Below are 24,260 nucleotides of genomic sequence, written 5' to 3' on the forward strand. Positions count from 1 at the left end.
ATACTTCGGACCGTCAAATCTCATGATAAAGCAAATGTAACAACCCCATCCTAGCTAGACACAATATTATCCGTTTTTGGCTCACCCAAATCAGAGATTTTTCACGGGTCACTATCCTGGTACTACTCATCTAGGTTAAGCAAACTAAAATAGATGGATGAGTTATATTCTCTAATACTTAAACAAAATTCTAATACAAAACTCTGACTTTCCATTTCAAAAAAATTTAATTTCTAAATATTTTTTTTTATTATTCCATAGTAATATATTAAATATTTTTAATATTCAAATATTAAATATCTAATCACACACAAACTAATCTTTTTATTTCTTAGTGTTTATTGAAACATTACTTACACAACATGTCACATTTTTCTTCCACAAAAACAAAAACAAAGAAAAAAGAAAAAGAAAACATGTCACAATAAAATCATATTTGTTTTTCATTCTTGAGGGCCATTTTGGTCAATTAATAGGAAGTTATAAAGGTAATTTAATGAATCACATAGGTCCATTCAAAATTCAAATGGCAAGTATGTACTTCTATCATGGTTAGAGTGATTTTATCAAACCTAGAGGTGTCATTGTATAAAAAGTGATTAAGTTGTAGATGACTCTTTAATTCAAACCTGAGGGATGTCAATACAATTTACCCAAAAACAAAATTAAATAAATAAGGTTAACCGAGGACAAATTTTCAACATGATGACACTTGCTAGGGGTTGCCCATTTGCTCTCCTATGCTTGTGGATCAAATTGTTAGGTTACAGATTTATATTTATGATGATTATAATTTAATTACCCGTGGATAGGGGAAGATCGTTAAAGTAACGCGCTATCTCATAAGATTGAGATAGGCTCTACAGACTAAGATAAAGACTACGACTAAGATAAGGGTTACAGATTACGATAAGAATTACAGAATACGATAAGGATTAGGCCAACAGATTATGATAAGGATTAAGGACGACGTGGATGTTACGTAACATCCTGACCCAAGTCCTATAAATAGGGAGGGCTAATCGACGTTTGGAGGTACGCAAAAAACCCTAACTCAAGTTCTTGATTTCTCTTAAGAGATTAGTTCACACATTGACTTATTCATCGGAGCATACTCCACCGGTAACACACCGGTGCTTATAGGATCTCATTTTCTTCTCTCTGTTCAGGAAGTTAGATCAGATCCGGGTTGCGCAGAATCCATCTTCAACAGTTGGCGCCGTCTGTGGGAACTTATTTTTGTTCTCTAAACAAAGCATGGTTCTATTACGATCTGGTCTGGCTGCTGGCGAGGGCGAAGGGTTGCAGGCTTCTGATGCAGGGACTTCAACGGGGCAACCCCCCGTCGTCCCAAATGATCAGGAACGCGTCGCAGCGTTGGAACAACTGGTGAACCAGTTAGTCCAGCAAAATGCGATGATTCTGCAACGCTTAGCCGCCCCCAACGAGGAGAGAAACAGTGAAGTACCCAACGATGACTCCCGTAGGGTTAACAACGATGTTGAGCTTAGTCAAATAGGGGGTCAACAGAGGAGCCATCACCATCGGTCCCCTGAATGGAATACCACCAGGCTCCGTGGAGATACTTCTAGTTATGTTGGAGACAAGACTGAGGACGCCACTCAGTTCGATCTAGAGTTGCAGGATCTGAAAGCCAAGGTTGACGATGTCATGTAAGCGATAAAAGGGAAGGGCCAGGCTGCAGTGAACGATATGGTACAAAAGACTAACCTAGCTTTTAGCCCAGCTGTTATGAGTTGTCCTCTACCTAAAAAATTCAAGATGCCAACTCTTGAGAGCTTCGATGGGACGCGGGACCCTCTCGACCATTTGGAGACCTACAAAGCTCTTATGTATTTGCAAGCCGTACCGGACGATATTATGTGCAAGGCTTTCCCTACCACACTCAAGGGTTGGGCTCGTCTTTGGTTCAATAAATTAAAGCCAGGCTCCATTGAAAACTTTGAAGAGTTGAGCAAACAATTCATAGGACACTTCATTGCTGGGCAGAAACACAGGAGACCAGCAACACATTTACTTAATGTGAAGCAGCAGAAGGGAGAGTCCCTTCGTGATTACATAAGTCATTTTAACACTGAAATGCTGCAAGTTGAAGAGGTGGACGACAAGGTTGCCCTCACAGCCTTTATGGGAGGACTACAAACTTCTAAGTTCCTATTTTCCTTATCAAAGGAAGCCCCTACAAGCATGACAGAGTTGATGGTTAGAGCGCGGAAGCACATGAACGCTGACTGTAACACCCCCACATTTTCCACGCATAAGTTGATCAGGCTTATACACGAAAAACGAGGGATATCAAAAAACAATTGGCAATATACAAGCATGGAATACAAAATGATGATAATAAAAGAATTTAGACAGGAAAGGAACACTAAATAATACAACATCCATCCATCCTTTATTTAAATACAGTACTCCATTACAACTTGGAAATCCTATGTCAAGGATCCCTAAATATAAACCTGAGGGTTCAACGTCAAAAGCAAATAAAAACTGAAACTGAAGTAATACGTAAAACTTCTACCCTGAACTGGATCGTAAGAGTAGATGAGTTCGGATGGTGGTCCCACACTGCTAACCTCAACCTTGGAACGGGTACTGACCGTATCCTGAAATAACAACAATGGTGGGTCAACCCCACGAGCAAGTCCTCTCTACTATGACCCAAATCAGAGAATCAAATAAATTAATCACTATGAATCGGATGAGTACTATATCTGTATACATCCTAAGGGAACTATCCAATGTATAACATGACCTCAACCAGAATAGACGGTGATCACTTAGACTCACACTAGGTGGTTAAGTGTCGCCTTTCCCTACCCGGGAAATCAGCAATTATACATGGTGCACGGTACTGACAACACAGACTATAACGAACTACACAGTGATAACACCTCCCAAAGTACTGATGAATATACTGAGCGTATCAATTGGGCAACACATGCCAACAATATTAATAAATATACCGAGTATGTCAGTTAGGCAACACATGCCAATAATATTAAACCACATACCCCGACAGCCACACATCTGTCTATAGCAACGAATGCATAAGGTATAAATGAGTCTAAACTTATTAGCCAGCTCACATGGTTCTATATGGCAACACATCCATATAATATAAATGCGACATAATTTAAACAGTCCATTTATTCTCTGAAATGCACACAGCATAATAATCATGGTTTATATACGATTAACAATATAACTATTCCATAATATATAATGGATCATTTATATGAATGAAACCAAGCACTAATTAACTTAACATTAATGGTTTATTACAGTTTAAATAAATAATAATACCATTTATAGTCGTTTAACTTCATTACATACGTTTACTAGCGATTCACCCTTTAATTGATACAATTAATATTTAGAAATATTAATCGGACCATTATAATAGTTAACGAGAAATAAAATAATAATATAATGTCTCGTTAATTCCAAAAATGCCAACCCGAGGCCCAAAATGTATAGTGAAGGTCCTGGTAATGACAAAACAGTCCCTAGGGGTATTCTGGACTTTTTCAGCAACTGCAGAGGCCCTTCACGCGCCCCCACGCGCCTCCCAGAGCTCCCCACACGCGCCGCCAAGCTTTTCCACTCTCCCACGCGCTCACACGCGCTTCCACGCGCGTTTGGAGAGTTCCACGCTCGCGCACGCGCTCCCACGCGCGTCTGGAATTAGTCACGCGCGCGCACGCGCTGCCACGCGCGCACTAATGGTTCCTTGCTAACGCAGCGACCTCCGGTTGGTTGGCTGCATCATCTTTCCTACATGCGCGCCACACAGGATCAATCCACCTACCTTCCCTCCATCCAACGCTCACGGATCCGGGTGTACCGCGGTAACATGGACCGCGGTGCACCGGATCAATCGCTGCTATTTAATGGTCCAGATGCGCGCGTATACCCTCCTATGGTGTGCCGCATCACACCGGATCACTCCGGTCATCTCCCCCATTGCCAGCGACCGGAAAACTCGCCGGAAGGTCGCCGGAAATTGCAGAAAAGCCCCGAAAAAATCTAGAAAATTCTAGAAAAATCCCTAAAGCTTTATTTAATTATTTTCGGCCATGATTAATTTCATAGGATATTAAATAAATATATACCATCCTATATAATTAAAATTTCATTAATTTAATAAGATAAAATTTATAATTTATTAATCTACTAACCTTGGCTCTATGCATACAAATAAACTAAACAATTAATTTATTAATTCAAAGGGGAAAAGTAGATAATAACTTGCCTTTTTGGATTTAAAATAAATCCGCCGGTTGCGCGTAATCGGGTAAATTCCCTACACCGGTCCAGGCTCCTTTCTTTCTCTCTTTTCCTTTCGGTCTTATACAAGAACTCACTTTTATTATTTCCTTCTTCAACTTATGTGAATCCTCAACTAAAGGGCTAACTTCTATATATACATAACTTATATAATTTAAATATTACAAATATCTATTTTTGCATTTAATTAACCACATTCCCAACCATAAGGCTTTAAGGCTAGCAAGCCAAGTCAAGCAAGATGTCCTAAGGTAAATCCTATCCTAAGATTTAATTTCTTCATCATTACATTGATTTAATACTATTATTATTTATTATAAATATTATTATTATTTTTATTATTAATAAACTGTTATAATTATTACTATTATAAATATTATTATTATTAAATACAAATTAAATAATATTAATTAATCTAAAACATAACCAATAAAATGTCTAAACTAATCATTATAATATATAGAACAAAAAAATCAATATTACATGCACAAATAAATAAAATTAATTAACTAATTTAACATATATAATTAAAAGGTGAATAAATTTACACATTAAAGAATTAACCTAACACAAAATTAATTTAAATAAACTCTTTAAAATTACGGTGTATTACATTCTCCCCCCCCCCCCCTAATAAAGGAATTTCGTCCCCGAAATTCACTACATACCTGTATTAAAAAGCTCTGGATACTTGGCACGGATAATATCTTCCCGTTCCCAAGTAGACTCTGTAGCACTATGATGACTCCACTGTACACGTACTAATGGAATAGTCTTCGTGCGCAGTATCTGATTCCTACGATCGAGAATACAGTAAGGTTGTTCCAAATAGGTTGCATCGGGTTGCAACTCAATTTCACCCACATCTATGTGTTGATATCGATCTTCTTTCCGTAGAAATTTTCGCAGCATAGATACATGAAAAACATTATGTACCCTATGAAGATTATCTGGTAGAGCCAGACGATAAGCTACTGCCCCAATCCAATCTGTAATCATAAAAGGACCCACAAAACGAGGCGATAACTTACCCTTTGACCCAAACCGCATTACTCCCTTCAGGGGAGAAACCTTAAGCAAAACCTGATCTCCAATCTTAAACTCCAAAGCACGAGTTCGACAGTCAGCATAACTTTTCTATCTGCTTTGAGCTGTACGCATCCGATCCCTAATGATAGCGATCTTTTCTGACGTGTCCTTAATAAATTCAGGACCCAAAAAGCTGTTCTCACCAACTCCAAGCCAACAGACAGGAGACCTACACGGTCTACCGTACAAAGCCTCAAATGGTGCCATACCAATAGTTTTCTGATAACTATTGTTATAAGCAAACTCTGAAAGCGGCAAATATTCCTCCCAATTGCCCTTAAAATCAAGAACACATGCCCGCAACATGTCTTCTAAAATCTGATTAACTCGCTCAGTCTGTCCATCTGTTTGAGGATGATAAGCAGTGCTAAGATAAAGTTCTGTACCCAAAGCCTGCTGAAAGCTCCTCCAAAATCCTGATACAAACTTCGGATCTCTATCTGATACGATGGATAATGGTACGCCATGAAGTTTCACCATTTCTGCAATATAAAGCTTAGCATACTGTTCTGACGTAAAGTTTGAACGAACAGGCAGAAAATGAGCGGACTTGGTCAATCTATCAACAATGACCCAAATAGAGTTGTGATTATGCTGTGAAGTAGGTAATCCCTCTATGAAGTCCATGGAAATACTCTCCCATTTCCACTCTGGTATGGGAAGTGGCTGTAACGATCCTGGCGGTCTCTGATGATCAATCTTAATCATCTGACAGGTGCTACATTTAGAGACAAAGATAGCTATGTCTCTCTTCATGCCGACCCACCAAAACTGGCGTTTCATGTCCTGATACATCTTGTCTCCCCCTGGATGTACAGAGAACTGAGAAGTGTGTGTCTCTCTCATCACAACATTTCTCAAATTGTCAGCTGAAGGCACAATTAAACATCCCTTGTACCTCAATCCTCCATCAGTCCCTATAGAATAAAAAGGAACATCTCCGGAGGCTAACTCCGAAACCCGATCAATACACTGTTGATCTGAGAGTTGCGCTTGAATGACCTGATGAATGATAGAAGGAGTTACTACCACACATGCCATAAAAGCGTCTGCTAACTCATCAACATTCTTCAAAGCATCCCACTCTGTTGCAAACAAAGCTGAAAGGCTGACATAGGGTCGGCGGCTGAGTGCGTCTGCTACAACATTCGCTTTCCCTGGATGATACTGAATAGAGAAATGATAGTCTTTCACGAACTCCAACCATCTGCGCTGTCTCATATTCAGTTCCCTCTGTGTGAACAAATACTGTAGACTTTTATGATCGCTAAACAATCGAAAAGTCTCCCCCAAAAGATAATGCCTCCAAATACGCAAGGCAAAAACCACTGCTGCGAGCTCTAGATCGTGAGTCGGGTAATTAAGCTCATGAGGCTTAAGCTTCCTAGACCCATAAGAAACTGGTCGCTCTTCTTGCATCAACACACAACCCAAACCCTTCAGAGAAGCGTCGGTAAATACTAAATACTCGATTCCACTCTGAGGTGTGGCTAAGACAGGTGCAGAAGTTAACTTACTCTTCAATTCAGCAAAAGTAGTCTGACAAGAATCATCCCATACAAATGGTACATTCTTCTTAGTCAGATGAGTAAGTGGACCCGCAATTTTGGAAAATCCCTGGATGAACCTGCGATAATACCCCGCCAATCCCAGAAAACTGCGAATCTCTGTCGGTGAGGTAGGCTGTCCCCACTCCATAACGGCCGCAACCTTGGCTGGATCTACTGCTAACCCTTCTTCTGACACTACATGACCCAGAAATTTGACCTATTTCTGCCAAAATTCACACTTCTCAAACTTCGCAAACAACTGATGTTCTCGAAGTGTCTGCAACACTGTGCGTAAATGTCTGGCATGGTCCTTCTCCGACTTAGAGTAAACCAGAATATCATCAATGAAAACAATGACAAACTGATCTAAGTACTCTCTGTATACTCTATTCATCAAGTCCATAAAGACAGCTGGAGCGTTCGTTAAACCGAAAGGTATAACACAAAACTTATAAGATCCGTACCTTGTGAGAAATGCTGTCTTTGGAACATCTTGTTCTCTGACTCGTAGCTGATGATAACCAGACCTCAAATCGATCTTTGAGAAGTAAGTAGCTCCCTTCAACTGATCAAACAGGTCATCAATTCTGGGCAACGGGTACTTGTTGCGAATAGTGACCTTGTTCAGTTCTTTGTAATCAATACAAAGACGAAGAGATCCATCCTTCTTCTTGACAAACAGTACTGGTGCTCCCCATGGTGAAGTACTCCTGCGAATAAATCCCTGGCTGAGCAACTGCTGAATTTGATCCTTCAACTCTCGCATCTCCACTGGTGCCATTCTGTACGGCGCCTTAGCAATAGGCGTAGTGCCTGGAGGTAAATCAATAACGAAGTCTATCTCTCGACTCGGTGGCAAGCCTGGAATTTCCTGGAATACATCCTGGAATTCCTGTACTACTGGGATACTGTCCCGAGATACCGCAGCCGCTTCCTGTGAGTCCTCCTCAAGAACGAATAAATAAGTGCTAGGCCCTCTATCAGGTTGTGGTACAACAAGAAGATACATCGCCTGTCCTGGTATAGAAAATACAATAGACTTTTCGTAACAGTTAACCTGAGCATGGTACTGAGATAACCAATCCATCCCAAGTATAACATCATACGAATGCATATCTAACACTAACAAATTTCCAAGAAATCGAAGCCGGCCCATATCTATAAGGATATCACCGCTACACTCTCTTAAAATTGCGCCAACTCCCAATGGTGTATAAATATTAAGAGGTTGGTCACATAACTGAGTCGTCATACTAGATAAGATAACAAAAGATCTAGACACAAAAGAATGTGATGCACCAGTGTCAAACAGTATACGAGCAGTTCTACCATGTATAGAAAACATACCCTCAATAGCCTGAGGAGCCTGCGCATTATGTGGCATGAAGTTATAAACTCTGCCATGATGCAACTGCTGTGGAGGTTGTCCCGGAGGAAATGGTGGTGCTGGAAGTGCTGGAAAATTCTGAACTTGCCCACGTGGCATCGGTGGGGCCGGTAGAGGTAACAGCTGATTAAGTCTCGGCTGCCCATACTGTCCCTGCTTAGCTTTGGGACACATCTTGGCCGGATACCCAATCTCTCTACAGTGATAACGTCATCCCGTAAAAGGACCTGCCTGCCTCCTCTGTTGACTTCCCGACCACTGTTCCTATCCGGTCTGAGGTACCCCACCTTGTCTACCCTGATTAGGGACTCCATCCCTCTGCACATCTGGGTTTCCTTTGTTTTTCTTCCAAGGTTGATGTCCTTGAAATCTGCCCCGATCATTGGACTTTGTACCACTGCTGCTTCCTTTCTCCACTGTCTGGTAGTCTCGGTTAGTCCGCTTATCTCCCTTGGACTTCCGGTAATCACTCCTCATCTGGCAGTGCTGTAAGGCGGCATTAACCACCTGGATATAAGTAGTATATGCAGGACTACCTATGATCACCACTTTAATCAGCCATATTAACCCTTTCACAAAGCGGTCTCTCTTCTTTTCTTCCGTATTGACCTCCTCTGGTGCAAATAATGACAAATTAATGAACTTCTGTTCATACTCAGCCACAGTCATATCCTCCTGTTGCAGATCCAGAAATTCAGTCTTCATCGCTGATCTTACTGACATAGGAAAATACTTGTCATCAAAGCGAGTCTGAAATTCAGCATACGTCAATCTGGTCCTCTCATCGACAGTAGTAATAGACTCCCACCACTGCAATGCATTGCCTATCAGCATAAACGTAGCTAGCATCTGTTTCTGCACTTCGGTACAGATTACCATCCGAAGATGACGCTCGCTCTCCTGTTTCCACTAATATGCTAACAAGACATCTGTGGACCCCGCAAATGTCGGTGGATTCCCTCTGATAAATGAGTGACGAGTTTTGTCCCATGACATTGGCTGTGCCACTGGTTCAGGAACAGGTACTATCGGAGGAGGTTGCTGGTTTCGTAGAGCAGATGCTACTCCTGCTGCTACAGCTCGTGCAATAATATCAACAACTTGAGGGGAAAATTCCTGATTCTCATTTTGAGTTGGGGAATTACTGCAATGACGGTTCGCATTCCTTGTCCCACGCCGAGACATCCTTCTTTTGAATTCAGAAAAATCTAACGTCAGTACATTATAATGGACCGACTAAAGAATACAAAGAACCCTGATACTTAGGCTCTAATTATCAGAATACACAACGCGGAAGTATAGTAATCACAGATCCCTAAGACACTCGAACCTGGAATTCTCTGATACCAACTGTAACACCCCCACATTTTCCACGCATAAGTTGATCAGGCTTATACACGAAAAATGAGGAATATCAAAAAACAATTGGCAATATACAAGCATGGAATACAAAATGATGATAATAAAAGAATTTAGACAGGAAAGGAACACTAAATAATACAACATCCATCCATCCTTTATTTAAATACAGTACTCCATTACAACTTGGAAATCCTATGTCAAGGATCCCTAAATATAAACCTGAGGGTTCAACGTCAAAAGCAAATAAAAACTGAAACTGAAGTAATACGTAAAACTTCTACCCTGAACTGGATCGTAAGAGTAGATGAGTTCGGATGGTGGTCCCACACTGCTAACCTCAACCTTGGAACGGGTACTGACCGTATCCTGAAATAACAACAATGGTGGGTCAACCCCACGAGCAAGTCCTCTCTACTATGACCCAAATCAGAGAATCAAATAAATTAATCATTATGAATCAGATGAGTACTATATTTGTATACATCCTAAGGGAACTATCCAATGTATAACATGACCTCAACCAGAATAGACGGTGATCACTTAGACTCACACTAGGTGGTTAAGTGTCGCCTTTCCCTACCCGGGAAATCAGCAATTATACATGGTGCACGGTACTGACAACACAGACTATAACGAACTACACAGTGATAACACCTCCCAAAGTACTGATGAATATACTGAGCGTATCAATTAGGCAACACATGCCAACAATATTAATAAATATACCGAGTATGTCAGTTAGGCAACACATGCCAATAATATTAAACCACATACCTCGACAGCCACACATCTGTCTATAGCAACGAATGCATAAGGTATAAATGAGTCTAAACTTATTAGCCAGCTCACATGGTTCTATATGGCAACACATCCATATAATATAAATGCGACATAATTTAAACAGTCCATTTATTCTCTGAAATGCACACAGCATAATAATCATGGTTTATATACGATTAACAGTATAACTATTCCATAATATATAATGGATCATTTATATGAATGAAACCAAGCACTAATTAACTTAACATTAATGGTTTATTATAGTTTAAACAAATAATAATACCATTTATAGTCGTTTAACTTCATTACATACGTTTACTAGCGATTCACCCTTTAATTGATACAATTAATATTTAGAAATATTAATCGGACCATTATAATAGTTAACGAGAAATAAAATAATAATATAATGTCTCGTTAATTCCAAAAATGCCAACCCGAGGCCCAAAATGTATAGTGAAGGTCCTGGTAATGACAAAACAGTCCCTAGGGGTATTCTGGACTTTTCCAGCAACTGCAGAGGCCCTTCACGCGCCCCCACGCGCCTCCCAGAGCTCCCCACACGCGCCGCCAAGCTTTCCCACTCTCCCACGCGCTCACACGCGCTTCAACGCGCGTTTGGAGAGTTCCACGCTCGCGCACGCGCTCCCACGCGCGTCTGGAATCAGTCACGCGCGCGCACGCGCTGCCACGCGCGCACTAATGGTTCCTTGCTGACGCGGCGACCTCCGGTTGGTTGGCTGCATCATCTTTCCTACATGCGCGCCACACAGGATCAATCCACCTACCTTCCCTCCATCCAACGCTCACGGATCCGGGTGTACCGCGGTAACATGGACCGCGGTGCACCGGATCAATCGCTGCTGTTTAATGGTCCAGATGCGCGCGCATACCCTCCTATGGTGTGCCGTATCACACCGGATCACTCCGGTCATCTCCCCCATTGCCGGCGACCGGAAAACTCGCCGGAAGGTCTCCGAAAATTGCAGAAAAGCCCCGGAAAAATCTAGAAAATTCTAGAAAAATCCCTAAAGCTTTATTTAATTATTTTTGGCCATGATTAATTTCATAGGATATTAAATAAATATATACTATCCTATATAATTAAAATTTCATTAATTTAATAAGATAAAATTTATAATTTATTAATCTACTAACCTTGGCTCTATGCATACAAATAAACTAAACAATTAATTTATTAATTCAAAGGGGAAAAGTAGATAATAACTTGCCTTTTTGGATTTAAAATAAATCCGCCGGTTGCGCGTAATCGGGTAAATTCCCTACACCGGTCCAGACTCCTTTCTTTCTCTCTTTTCCTTTCGGTCTTATACAAGAACTCACTTTTATTATTTCCTTCTTCAACTTATGTGAATCCTCAACTAAAGGGCTAACTTCTATATATACATAACTTATATAATCTAAATATTACAAATATCTATTTTTGCATTTAATTAACCACATTCCCAACCATAAGGCTTTAAGGCTAGCAAGCCAAGTCAAGCAAGATGTCCTAAGGTAAATCCTATCCTAAGATTTAATTTCTTCATCATTATATTGATTTAATACTATTATTATTTATTATAAATATTATTATTATTTTTATTATTAATAAACTATTATAATTATTATTATTATAAATATTATTATTATTAAATACAAATTAAATACTTTAATTAAATAATATTAATTAATCTAAAACATAACCAATAAAATGTCTAAACTAATCATTATAATATATAGAACAAAAAAATCAATATTACATGCACAAATAAATAAAATTAATTAACTAATTTAACATATATAATTAAAAGGTGAATAAATCTACACATTAAAGAATTAACCTAACACAAAATTAATTTAAATAAACTCTTTAAAATTACGGAGTATTACACTGACGATGCTATGAATGCACGAAAAAACAAAGATGGTGAAGATAAGAGGTCGGATAAGAAGAGGCCAACACCTAGCACTAGGGAGGAAAGGGAATTGAAGTACAAGAAATTCTCAAACAACCAGGCTGACAAATCGTTTTGCCGCCCAGCGAGCCCAGGCAAGTATAATAACTATACCCTCCTAGATACATCTGTAGAGCAAGTCTTTCTGCAGATTCAAGATAACGCATCATTGAAATGGCCACCAAAGCTAAAAGTTGATCCAACAAAGAGGTCTCGAGATAAATACTGTAGGTTTCATCGGGACCATGGACATAACACAGAGGATTGTTTCGACCTCAAAAACCAGATTGAGAACCTTGTTCGTAAAGGTCATTTACGCAAATTCACAACTAGAAATGGAAAAGGAGGCTCCAACCCAGACCGGGAGGGCCGAGATGATCGCCCTCCTCAACACCAACCAATGGGTGAGATCAAAGTTATATCGGGTGGCTTCGCTGGTGGTGGTGAGACGAGTTCAGCTCGGAAGGCTCATGTTAGGAGAATTCAGAGTTTTTCAGAGGTGAATGAAGTTAGAATGACAAGTCCTCCAACCAAATTACCTCGAGTTGAGGAGCCGGTCATAACCTTTTCTGAAGAAGATGACAAGGGAATTCACCAGCCCCATGATGACCCTCTGGTAGTTTCCATGGTCGTTGCTAATTTCACTGTTCGACGAATACTAATAGACAATGGTAGCTCGGCTGACATACTATTTCTTAGGGCGTACGAGAAATTGAAAATTGGCCGAGAGAAGCTCCGACCCATGAAGTCACCACTGGTGGGATTTTCAGGCGACAAAGTATATCCACTGGGGGCAGTTACCCTTCGAGTTACTGCAGGAGCCAATCCAAAGTAGGTCACTATAATGGTGGACTTTGTAGTGGTGGACTGCCCATCATCATATAATATTATCCTGGGGAGAACGACATTGAATGCTATGAAAGCAATCACGTCCACTTACCATCTCCTGATGCGTTTCCTAACTGAATATGGTATGGGAGAGATAAGAGGGGACCAAACAATGGCTCGAAAATGTTATGTCACCTCTCTCAGAAAAATAAAATCGCAAGAGGCATTTATGATTGAAGGGCTGGAAGGGAAAGATAGACCAGACTTTCATAGAACGGAACCTACAAAGGAGCTAGAAGAGGTCATCCTTGGTGAGCCCAAGAAAAAAGTGAGTATAGGGTCTTTACTCCCCCCAGGTATCAAAGATGAACTTACTCAATTCCTCAGGAAGAATCAAGACGTATTTGCATGGGTACATGAAGACATGTCGGGTATAGACCCCACTATCATGGAGCACCGCCTAAATGTAAATCCTGACTTCAAACCTGTCAGACAAAAGAGGAGGACTTTTGCTTCAGAAAGGAATCAGGCTATATCAGAAGAGGTGGAAAAGCTCTTAAAAGCCGACTTTATTCAAGAGGTGTACTACCCCGACTGGCTGGCAAATGTGGTCCTAGTGAAGAAGGCAAATGGAAAATGGAGTCTATGTGTAGATTTCACCGACCTTAACAAAGCTTGCCCGAAGGACAGCTTTCCTCTCCCAAGAATCGATATGCTCATTGAGGGAACGACTGGACACGAACTATTAAGTTTCATGGATGCATATTCTGGATACAACCAGATATCTATGTACACCTCAGATAGAGAAAAAACGGCCTTCATCACTGATAGAGGTTTGTACTGTTACAAAGTAATGCCGTTTGGGCTCAAGAACGCTGGTGCAACATACCAGAGGCTAGTGAATGCAATGTTTAAGCATCAAATTGGTAGAAACATGGAGGTATATGTTGATGACATGTTGGTGAAAAGCTTAAAAGCTGAAGACCATTTGACTGACCTGCAGGAGACCTTCGAGGTACTTAGGAGTCATAAGATGAAACTCAACCCCAGTAAGTGTGCCTTTGGGGTTTCCTCAGGAAAGTTCTTGGGATATATGGTAAGTAGAAGAGGAATTGAGGCCAATCCAGAGAAAATCCGAGCAGTCATTGACATGAGATCGCCAAGATCAACTAAGGATCTACAATGACTAACAGGGAAGATTGCTGCCTTGAGTAGGCTAATCTCTCGGTCAACTGACAGGTGTCTACCTTTCTTTCGTGTGCTAAGGAAGGCTTTTGAATGGACCCCAAAATGTGAGCAAGCATTCAAAGAACTAAAGCAATACCTTAGTTTTCCCCCACTACTGTCTCGAACCATACCGGAAGAGGAACTATACATATACCTTGCAGTCTCCACGACAGCTGTCAGTTCAGCTCTGATACGAGAAGAAGAAGGGGTCCAAAGGCCAGTATACTTCGTGAGCAAAGCACTTAGGGGTGCGGAGGAAAGATATCCAAGAATGGAACAGTTGGCCTTTGCTTTAATTATGTCCGCCAGGACGCTGAGACCATACTTTCAAGCGTATACGATAGTGGTCCTAACAGATCAACCCCTTCGACAGGTCCTACACAAGCCAGAAGGCTCTGGTTGACTGATAAAGTGGTCAGTAGAGTTAGGGGAGTTTGACATTCAGTATAAGCCAAGAACAGCAGTAAAGGCTCGGGTGTTGGCTGATTTCTTAGCTAAGTTTACCCCTCCAGAATAGGAGAAACAACCCCAATTTTTGACAGAACCAAGTTTAAGTGAGCAGATGGGCCCAGTCTGGGACTTGTTCGTGGATGGGTCATCTACTGCTCAGGCTAGCGGAGCCGGGCTTGTTCTTGTCTCCCCAGAGGGAGAAAATATACAGTACGCACTTCGGTTTGGTTTCAAAGCAACCAACAACGAAGCAAAGTACGAAGCCTTGATAGCAGGATTAAAAGTGGCAAATGCCCTAGGGGTTGAGCGATTAAAGGTGTACATCGACTCCCAGCTAGTCGCTGGACAAGTTCAAGCGGAATATGAGGCACGAGACGAGAAGATGAAGAGTTATCTACAAAAGGTGAAGGAATTAAAGAATCACTTCCAAAGATTCTCAATTCATCAAATACCACGAGAAGAGAATAGGAAAGCAGACGCTTTAGCCCGGCGAGCTACTGCATTAGAACCTGAGATCAATAAGAATATACCACTGGAATATTTGGATGAACCATCTATTGAGTGTGGAATGGGCAGATCCTATCATCAGATATATCAAGGATGGGGTGCTACCAACAGACCGAACAGAAGCTCGAAAGGTCAAGATGCGGGCAGCTAGGTATACGTTTATCAAAGGGGTGCTCTACAAGAGAAGCTTCTCTATGCCGTATTTACGATGCATTTCTAGCGAGGAAGCTGACTACATTTTGAGGGAGATCCATCTAGGAGTTTGTGGAAACCATACTGGGGGTAGGTCACTTGCAAACAAGGCCATCCGACAAGGATACTATTGGCCCACCATGTAGAAAGATGCACTTGACTTCGTTAAAAAGTGCGACAAGTGTCAACGATTTGCCAACATCCCGAGACAACCATCAGAGGAGATGACTCCCATGTCAGGACCATGGCCATTTGCTCAATGGGGAATGGACTTGATTGGCCCTCTCGTCAAAGGCAAAGGGCAGACTAAGTATGCCATTGTTATGGTTGATTACTTCACTAAATGGGTAGAAGCTAAGCCTCTGGCCAAGATCACAGAGAACAATATAAGGAAGTTCATATGGAAATCAATAGTTTGCAGATTTGGGATTTCTAGAGTGATTGTCACAGACAATGCAAAACAGTTCGATAACTCTGACTTCAAAAATTTTTATTCTGAGCTCAGGATTCAAATTCATTTCTCATCGCCAGGACATCCCCAGGCGAATGGACAGGCCGAAGTCACTAACAGAACAATCCTTCAGATGATCAAGACTCGACTTGATGCTGCAAAGGGACTGTGGCCTGAGCAGCTGCCGAGTGTACTGTGGGCTTACCGTACTACTGCAAGGACTCCCACAGGGGAAACCCCTTTTCTTTTAGCGTTTGAAAGTGAGGCAGTAGTACCTGTAGAGATTGGCCTAACAAGCTTTAGGATGGAGCACTATGAGCCCAAGCAGAACGAAAGGGAGTTGGAAATAAGCTTGGACCTAATCGAAGAAAGGAGATACCTAGCCCGAATTAGGATGGCTACCTATCAATAGAAGGTTTCCAAGTATTACAATGCTCGGGTCAAGCCTAGGAGGTTCTCAGTAGGAGATTTAGTACTCCGCAAAGTTAGTCAGGCAACTAAGGATTCAACCATAGGGAAACTAGGTCCCAAATGGGAAGGGCCCTACAAAGTTACGCGATATCAGCGACCAGGAACATACTGGTTGGAGGACTTAAAGGGAAAGCCATTGCCTCACCCATGGAATGTTGAGCATCTAAAGAAATATTATCAGTAAACAATTTCAGTTTAGTCTCAATTTATTATTTATTTTTGCTAATACTTCTAGTTGCAATAATTACTTCATTCTCTACGAATGAATGTCTTCAATAGCCTTGTTATCAACTTTGGCTTTAATAAAGTATTCCCTACTTAGATCAGTTGTTTCAAATAATTCATTATCATTTTGATATGTTAAGATATTCATGTTAAATGGGTGAGCTGGGTGAAGCTCATAATAATCTACTTCCCTTGTTAAAGGGGTGAGCTGGGTGAAGCTCATAGCAATCTACTTCCCTTGTTAAAGGGTGAGCTGGGTGAACCTCATAGCAATCTACTTCCTTTGTTAAAGGGTGAGCTGGGTGAAGCTCATAGTAATCTACTTCCCTTGTTAAAGGGGGAGCTGAGTGAAGCTCGTATACATCTACTTACCTCATTACATAGACGAGCTGAGTAAAACTCGTCTTAATCTACTTTCCTTATCAAAGGGATGAGCTGACCAAAGATGTCAATAAAATAACATAATGCGGCAGTCGCAATGGCAAACCATAACTGTCCTTCCTACTTATCAACCCAATTGATTGTAAAGAAAGAGAAGTTTCAAGCACAAAGAGAAACATGGGAGCAAATAAATGAATGGCTACACATCTATCCTATTCAGAATCACTCGCTTCATCTAGTTGAATGACAGAGAAGTCTTGGTCTGCAAATTCAAAAGCAGCACGATTTCGAAAATCTTCGAAGCCGTCAAAGTAGGCCTTCGACATAATCTCCTTGAAGGTGGGTGAGGCTTTAAACTCACCCACTGCATTGGCTCTTTCCACCATTAGTTTCTGGGACATCTCCTTGTTGAGTTTTTGCACATAAGATGCATGACAAGCTCGTTCTGTTTCTAACTCAGCACGCAGTGCTTGTAGAGCGACCTTATGTTTATCACGTTCCACTTGTAAATCGGCTTGGTGTTGGGAGCGAGTAGAAGCCAACATATTGGTGTAATGCTCTCCTCCTTTTACAGCTAGACACGACAAGTAATACGCGTGTGTATTCACCTGTACGCACATGGGAATAAAAAGTTACAATAAAAAGGAAAAGAAAAACTAAATAAATACAGAGGATGGTGCGAGAGTTAACCCGTGCGAGATCATGCATGAGTCGGTCTACAAGCTCAGTTGGAGGGCGTGAATTCAGATACATCATATCCTCCTTCGACAAAGACTCGCTTATCTTCTTAAAAGCAAGTTGAGCATTGCCTAGAACAGATGTTGCTGAAGAGTAAGGATCTGAGGGGAGTACCGCTGCTTCAATAAGGAATGGCATAGTCCCATCCATAAGCTGATGAGGGAATTGCGAGTCGGATTCGTGTGGAGAAACAACTAAAACAGGTAAGACCCTTTGTGCTGTAATAGTAGGCTTCTTTTTTTTCCTCTTGGTGAGGAAAGTAGGTGGGAAGTCACTTGAGCCTTCTTTGAACTGAGCTAGAAGCCTCTTATTAAGTTTTCGGGATATAGTTACAGAGGACTTGCCAACTGGCTGAGGACCAATCCCATGGGTAAACAAAGTTTGAGGTGTCACGAGTGAAGACCAGTACTTCACTGGGTAGTTAAAGGCTTCCTTTATTCGCTGGAGATCATCAGATGAAACAGCAATCTCTTTAACGCCTGAAAGAACAACTACTCTGTTAATAACTCAAACAAAATTTACTTTGAGTTTTAAAACATAAGAGGGTATCATTATGGACAACTCACCGGTGGAATTCTGATTACACCACGCACGAGGAATGGAAGTCCCTATCGTAGGAAAGCACTTTCTTCAGGAAAGAACTCCCAGCCATCACCAGAAACGAAAAAGAAACTGCTTTTCCATGGTTTGTGCTTAAGGGGAATTCCAGAGATAAGAATTCTGTCTCGTAGGGAGAAGTACAACCAGTCACCCCTTTTGGGAATGTAGCAATGAAGAAACTCTTGGATAGTAAGCGAGGTATTACAACAAGCTCGCCACAGAACTAAACAACCCATCATTGTTTTCCAGGCATTCGGGGAGAGTTGAGTCGGAGCAAGATTAAGGTGACGCAACAGTTCCCTAATAAAAAAAGGGATTGGAAAACGTAATCCGGCAATGAAAGCAGACTCATAGAAACAAATCTCAGTTGGGTAAAAGGAGGACGCTCTATCATCAAGAGAAGGAAGTCTGAGAGTAACACTGTCTGGAATTGAATAAGTTTGCCTGATCCGATCCAGATCCTGTGAGGTAAGGGAGCCTGCTATATCCTGTACCAGATGTGTCTCTGACGGAACCGAATCAGATTGGCGGTGTTCCTCGTCTGACACAGTGTTAGATTCTGGGTAAAACATGCTGGCAGTAACACACGCTACTGTATGCAAGAGCCTAGCTTCATAGTGACCTATAAAATTTTCTAACTTTGGTCTTAGTATACTGAGTTGGAGGAAAAAGCAACAACGAATTAAATAGAAGCAGGAAGAAAACGAGGGCATGGAACTTACCACATCACTACGACTGGCACTACCTGGCTTTCTGGATGATGGAAGTAATTTGAATGAATTTTACTCGAACCATCTCAGTTTATAGCAGAAGAACGTAAACAGATAAGGAAAGTATTTCTGGTGGAATTCTAATAGAAATCTGTTTCGTAAGGGACAAGCAGCTCTCAGCGGGCTATTTTGCGGGCTATTTTACTTTTACAAGGTAAAATAGGATTCGGAGTTCGAATAGGACAACCACACTGGCAGCCCTGCATGAGTTACCTATGTGCCAAAAGGTAGGCTGCCAGCATGGCAGCCTGCCATATATACAAACTGTCAATGTGGCACTACGGTCCTGCCAATGAGGAACTACGATAAATATTTCAAAGGCAACTACGGTCCTACAAAAAAAAAAAATAGGAAAACAAAAAAATTTTCCTAGCTCGACCCCCGACTGTATCCGCGAAGTGGCAATCTAAGTCAAGTTAATGGATAAGGCTCTACTATTTCATAATCAAACCAACTTATTGTAGAAATACAGAGTGAACGATTCTACAATTCCAGCTATTTGTTATTATGTCATATTTGGGAATTAACGTTCCGGTGGTTTGACAAGCAATCCTCCGAAACGGGGGGCAAGTGATGATTATAATTTAATTACCCGTGGATAGGGGAAGATCGTTAAAGTAATGCGCTATCTCATAAGATTGAGATAGGCTCTACAAACTAAGATAAGGACTACGACTAAAATAAGGGTTACAGATTACGATAAGAATTGCAGAATACGATAAGGATTAGGCCAACAGATTATGATAAGGATTAAGGACGACGTGGACGCTACGTAACATCCTGACCCAAGTCCTATAAATAGGGAGGGCTAATCGACGTTTGGAGGTACGCAAAAAACCCTAACTCAAGTTCTTGATTTCTCTTAAGAGATTAATTCACACACTGACTTATTCATCGGAGCCTACTCCACCGGTAACACACCAGTGCTTGTAGGATCACATTTTCTTCTCTCTGTTCAGGAAGTTAGATCAGATCCGGGTTGCGCAGAATCCATCTTTAACAATTTATATGGTAGAGATCTGCTGGAAACAGTTTGGTCAATAGACTAGGGATTGAAAAACTGATTCGATTCAAGGATAAAGTGCAAATATATAAAAATTCTAATATAAAAAATGTGTCAAAAATTAAGAATGTACAAACAATTGGTTAAATTGGTAAATCGAACCGGATCATAGGTTTGGTTGGATTTTTCACTGTTGGGTTTGTTATTGGTTCCAAAAACATAAAAATATTACGGCATGAAATCCTACAAAATCAAATTGAATTTTATAAATTGTGTATATATTGATATATTTTGTATTATATAAATATTAGAATAATGCAATTAGTCTTTTAACCATTCTTGTAAATTCCCGCTAAATAATTAGACAAGATACGTCCGTGCAATTAGCAAAGGTGCAATTAATTGACATGGTAAAAGGAACTTGACTATTGAGTCGTCTACCCTAGACCCCAAGTGTATTTTAGTCAAGCCCGAATGCAAATCAAGTAGGCTGAGTCAAGTATCAAGGCTTTTGGAAAAATTGACTATTTCTTTAACTCGGATTAGTTGCATACATATGTTTTTTCTCCTGATGTCTCCAATGTGGGCTGGGAAATAGCTTTTCAGTTTCCTGTATGTTAAATTTGTTGAAGGTCATAGTTTTAATCCAATGAGAATTCGAGATATTTGTTCTAAAAGCAAATATTGGATATTTTACACGAGAAGCGAAACAAAAACAAATCAGTCTTGGCATTCATGACTTCACCAACCCTTTTTGAGTTTGGATAAGTACAATTAAATTTATTGGCACTGTTTATCACCTTGCTGGTTTATTATTCCTTCTCTCTCTTTGTACAAATGTACTGGTGCTGTAGATATATACTTTGATTGATTATAATAGTATCTGTTTAGTAGACCATCTGGTATATTATATATATGTAGCAAAGAGGTGGTGGTAACATCATGGTACATGTGGTTAAGCTACAGCAGACTTGAGATCAGAATACTCTCCATTCATTGCTGATTTTTACTGGTGCATCTGGGGGATAACAATCAATCTTTACTTTAATCCGACTCTATGGTACGCGTGTCCACTAGATGCACCAGTGGAAATCTGTGACAGTGGAGAGACATGAGGCAATCCTGGTCTGCAGACTTTTCACAAGTCTTTTACTATTTTCGGAAGCAATTTTTGGAAAATGACTACAAAACAAAAACTTATGTTTTATCTTGTTATTGGCCTTGAGATCATATTTAGGCGTGGCTCAATACAATATGAAGCTTTAGGGCAAAAAAAAAAAAAAATAAAGTAGTCTTTTTAATTAAATCTATTTATATATTTATGCCAGTTAATTATTTGTTTAGTGATTTTTAAACCTATCACTAAAAAATTTTCAAACTCTAATTGGCTATGTACTTTCTAATAGTCATATTTAACAATGCAAATAAAAATTATAAACAAAATATATAATTTTATGATAACAAAAATTAATAAAACTATAAACTAATTTAAGTTATAGAATAATAAAAACTGATATCGAATAATTTGGTTTAATACTCCAATAAATTCTTTAATAGAATATAAGTATATTCAAAATCTTCTTCTGGAGTGAAATTGTAAATTGTAACTGTGGAGGAAAAAAAAAAAAATATAATGAGAGAGGAGAAAAAATATGTGAGGAATAAAATAAAAAAGAGAAAATAAAAATTAATAGGAATCTTAGAAAAATATAGAAAGTTTCACCAATTTTCACTTAAATATATATTTAATATTTAATTATAATGTGTGTGTATATATGCTGATGTAATAAGGATGAGAAAGAGAGAGAGAGAGAGAGAGAGAGAGAGAGAAAGAGATAATAATACTAAGTTAGAAATATTTTGCGCATACTATTAAATTTTGTATTTGCTGAGGTTTAATGATATAAGAAAATAAAATATTTAGGTAAGTTATAATGTATAAAGCAAAAAAAAATTTTAGGGCCTCAAAAAATAAAGAATAGAAATCTTTTAGGTCAACTGTCAAATTTCTCTATACGTTGAAGTTTAATAATTGAAGAAAATACTATAATTGTTTTAGGAAAGTTATAATATATAGAGAAATAAAAAATTATAGGGCCTTCTTATTGGTTGGGGCCTTAAGCAACCGCCTAACTCGCCTAAGGCTCGAGCCGGCCCTGATCATATTGTAGTTTGTATTTTCGAGTATTTTGCTGTTCGAGGTAACAAGTTTGAAGAAATTGTTGGAAACAGGGGCATTAAAAACATAAACTTTGGAAGAGATTTTGAATAAATTCCGCTAAGGATTTTTTGCGGATTTATAGACGAGCGCGTTCCTCTCTGTAAGGAGATGAACGTGGTATATTTACTTTTTTAAATTCGTTTCCAGGTGAATGAGAAATTAGCTCCAAAGTAAGGTGTTTGATAAAGCCTAAATGGGTTTGCAAAATGTGGAGAATATTTGTCCTAGATCGAAAAATTATTAAAACCAATTTAAGTTTAAATAAACCTAGTATGGGATTTGGGTTTGGGCCAAAGAGCACCCAAGGTTTTAAGAGGGGGAGGACCTAAGCAAGCTTGGGTCCAAACCAACTACCACACACACGCGCGCCGCCTACCCGGTCCAAGGCGGGGCGGGGCTTGATTGTGAAATATGTTTAATTTTTTATTAAACAAAATTTGGCTTGTATGATTGGATTTTAATTTTATTTTTGCTGGGTTTATTAAGATGGCCAAATTGGCCTGTTTGTTGGGCTTTATAATGGATTAAAATAGTTTTGGTATTTAATTTAAACTAAAACCATAAAACAGTTTTTTATAAACCATTGTGAACCAATGGTTGCACCCTTTTGCAAAATAAACTACCTGCAGTTTTTCAGAACTAATTTGAACCAATGGTTGCACCCATTCGAAAAAGGCACTATCTAGCCTATAAATACCCCTCCTTGGGTTCATTCCAAATTACACTAAAATTCAAAGAATTCTTCTCTTCTTCTGAATTTTCTTCTTCCTCCTTCTTTCTTTAGTCTGTGGGTTCGAGCCTTAGTCAGTCACTCTGAGTCTGAGTTCGAGTCAGAGAGTACTACACCGATCCGGTTTGCCTATTTCTTTGGTTTGCAGTGCTACTACCGAAGAAAGACAAGTCATTGTATCTTGGGAGATAGATGTCACTAAGTCTGGTAACACCATAGCGGGGCGAATCTGTCTTAAGGACATAGAATCAAATTCTACCCTCGACTTTTAATCAAGTTCATGTATTTTATAGTTTTATTTTATTATATTAAACTATATATTATAAGAAATTATATATTTATAGATTATTATTTTATATTTACATATAATATTTAAATAAATAATACTATATTATATAGTATAATTAGACCATAATTTCAATAGCAATCTTAAGGCAGATTCCGCTTATACTATAGTTTAATTATTTAAATATTGTGGTTATTTTATTTCTGTAAATTTGACTGTGGTTTGTATATTTAATATTTAATTAGACAAATGGCAAGTACGAATACTACTATGCCTAATGTTCCTGTTAGTCATAGGGAGAAGCCCGAAAAATTCAATGGGGCGGAGTTTAAAAGTTGGCAACAGAAAATGATGTTCTACCATACAACTCTGAAACTAAGCAAGTATCTAACTGAGACTGCCCCTGTGCTAGATGAGGGTGAGACTGACATTACCAAGCTAGGAGTTGTTGATGCATAGAAGCATGGAGACTTCCTATGCAAGAACTACATCCTTAATGGATTGGACAACACTTTATATAATATTTACAGTCCAATAAATACTGCAAAAGAGCTCTAGGAGTCACTAAACAAAAAGTATAAAATAGAGGATGCTAGCTTGAAGTAGTTCGTGGTCGGACGATTTCTGGACTTCAAAATGATCGACTCCAAGACAGTCATGAGCCAAGTGCAGGAGCTCCAATTGATCCTACATGAGATACATGCTGAGAAGATGACATTGAGTGAATCCTTTTAAGT

General features: G+C 39.6%; 1 protein-coding gene across 1 annotated transcript; it reads left to right on the forward strand.

The window, feature by feature from the left end:
- The first annotated feature begins 1,713 nt into the window (after positions 1-1,713).
- Positions 1,714-13,278, forward strand: LOC132281943 (uncharacterized). The gene is made up of 2 exons (XM_059783590.1): positions 1,714-2,254; positions 12,413-13,278. The coding sequence occupies exons 1-2, from the start codon at positions 1,714-1,716 to the stop codon at positions 13,276-13,278; spliced, it is 1,407 nt and encodes a 468-aa protein (XP_059639573.1).
- Positions 13,279-24,260: the final 10,982 nt, after the last annotated feature.

The sequence above is a fragment of the Cornus florida genome, unplaced genomic scaffold (genome assembly GCF_030987335.1).
Source record: "Cornus florida cultivar Cherokee Brave unplaced genomic scaffold, ASM3098733v1 CherokeeBrave_3.0.0_Hap2_Chr11, whole genome shotgun sequence".
In the NCBI taxonomy this organism is placed as follows: domain Eukaryota; kingdom Viridiplantae; phylum Streptophyta; class Magnoliopsida; order Cornales; family Cornaceae; genus Cornus; species Cornus florida.

Bases quoted from the DNA above. Each gene is read 5' to 3' on its own strand.
- LOC132281943 (XM_059783590.1), top strand. From the start codon at position 1,714: ATGGTACAAAAGACTAACCTAGCTTTTAGCCCAGCTGTTATGAGTTGT. The intron at 2,255-12,412 runs GTAACACCCCCA...GAAAAAACAAAG, and splicing joins GAAGCACATGAACGCTGACT to ATGGTGAAGATAAGAGGTCG.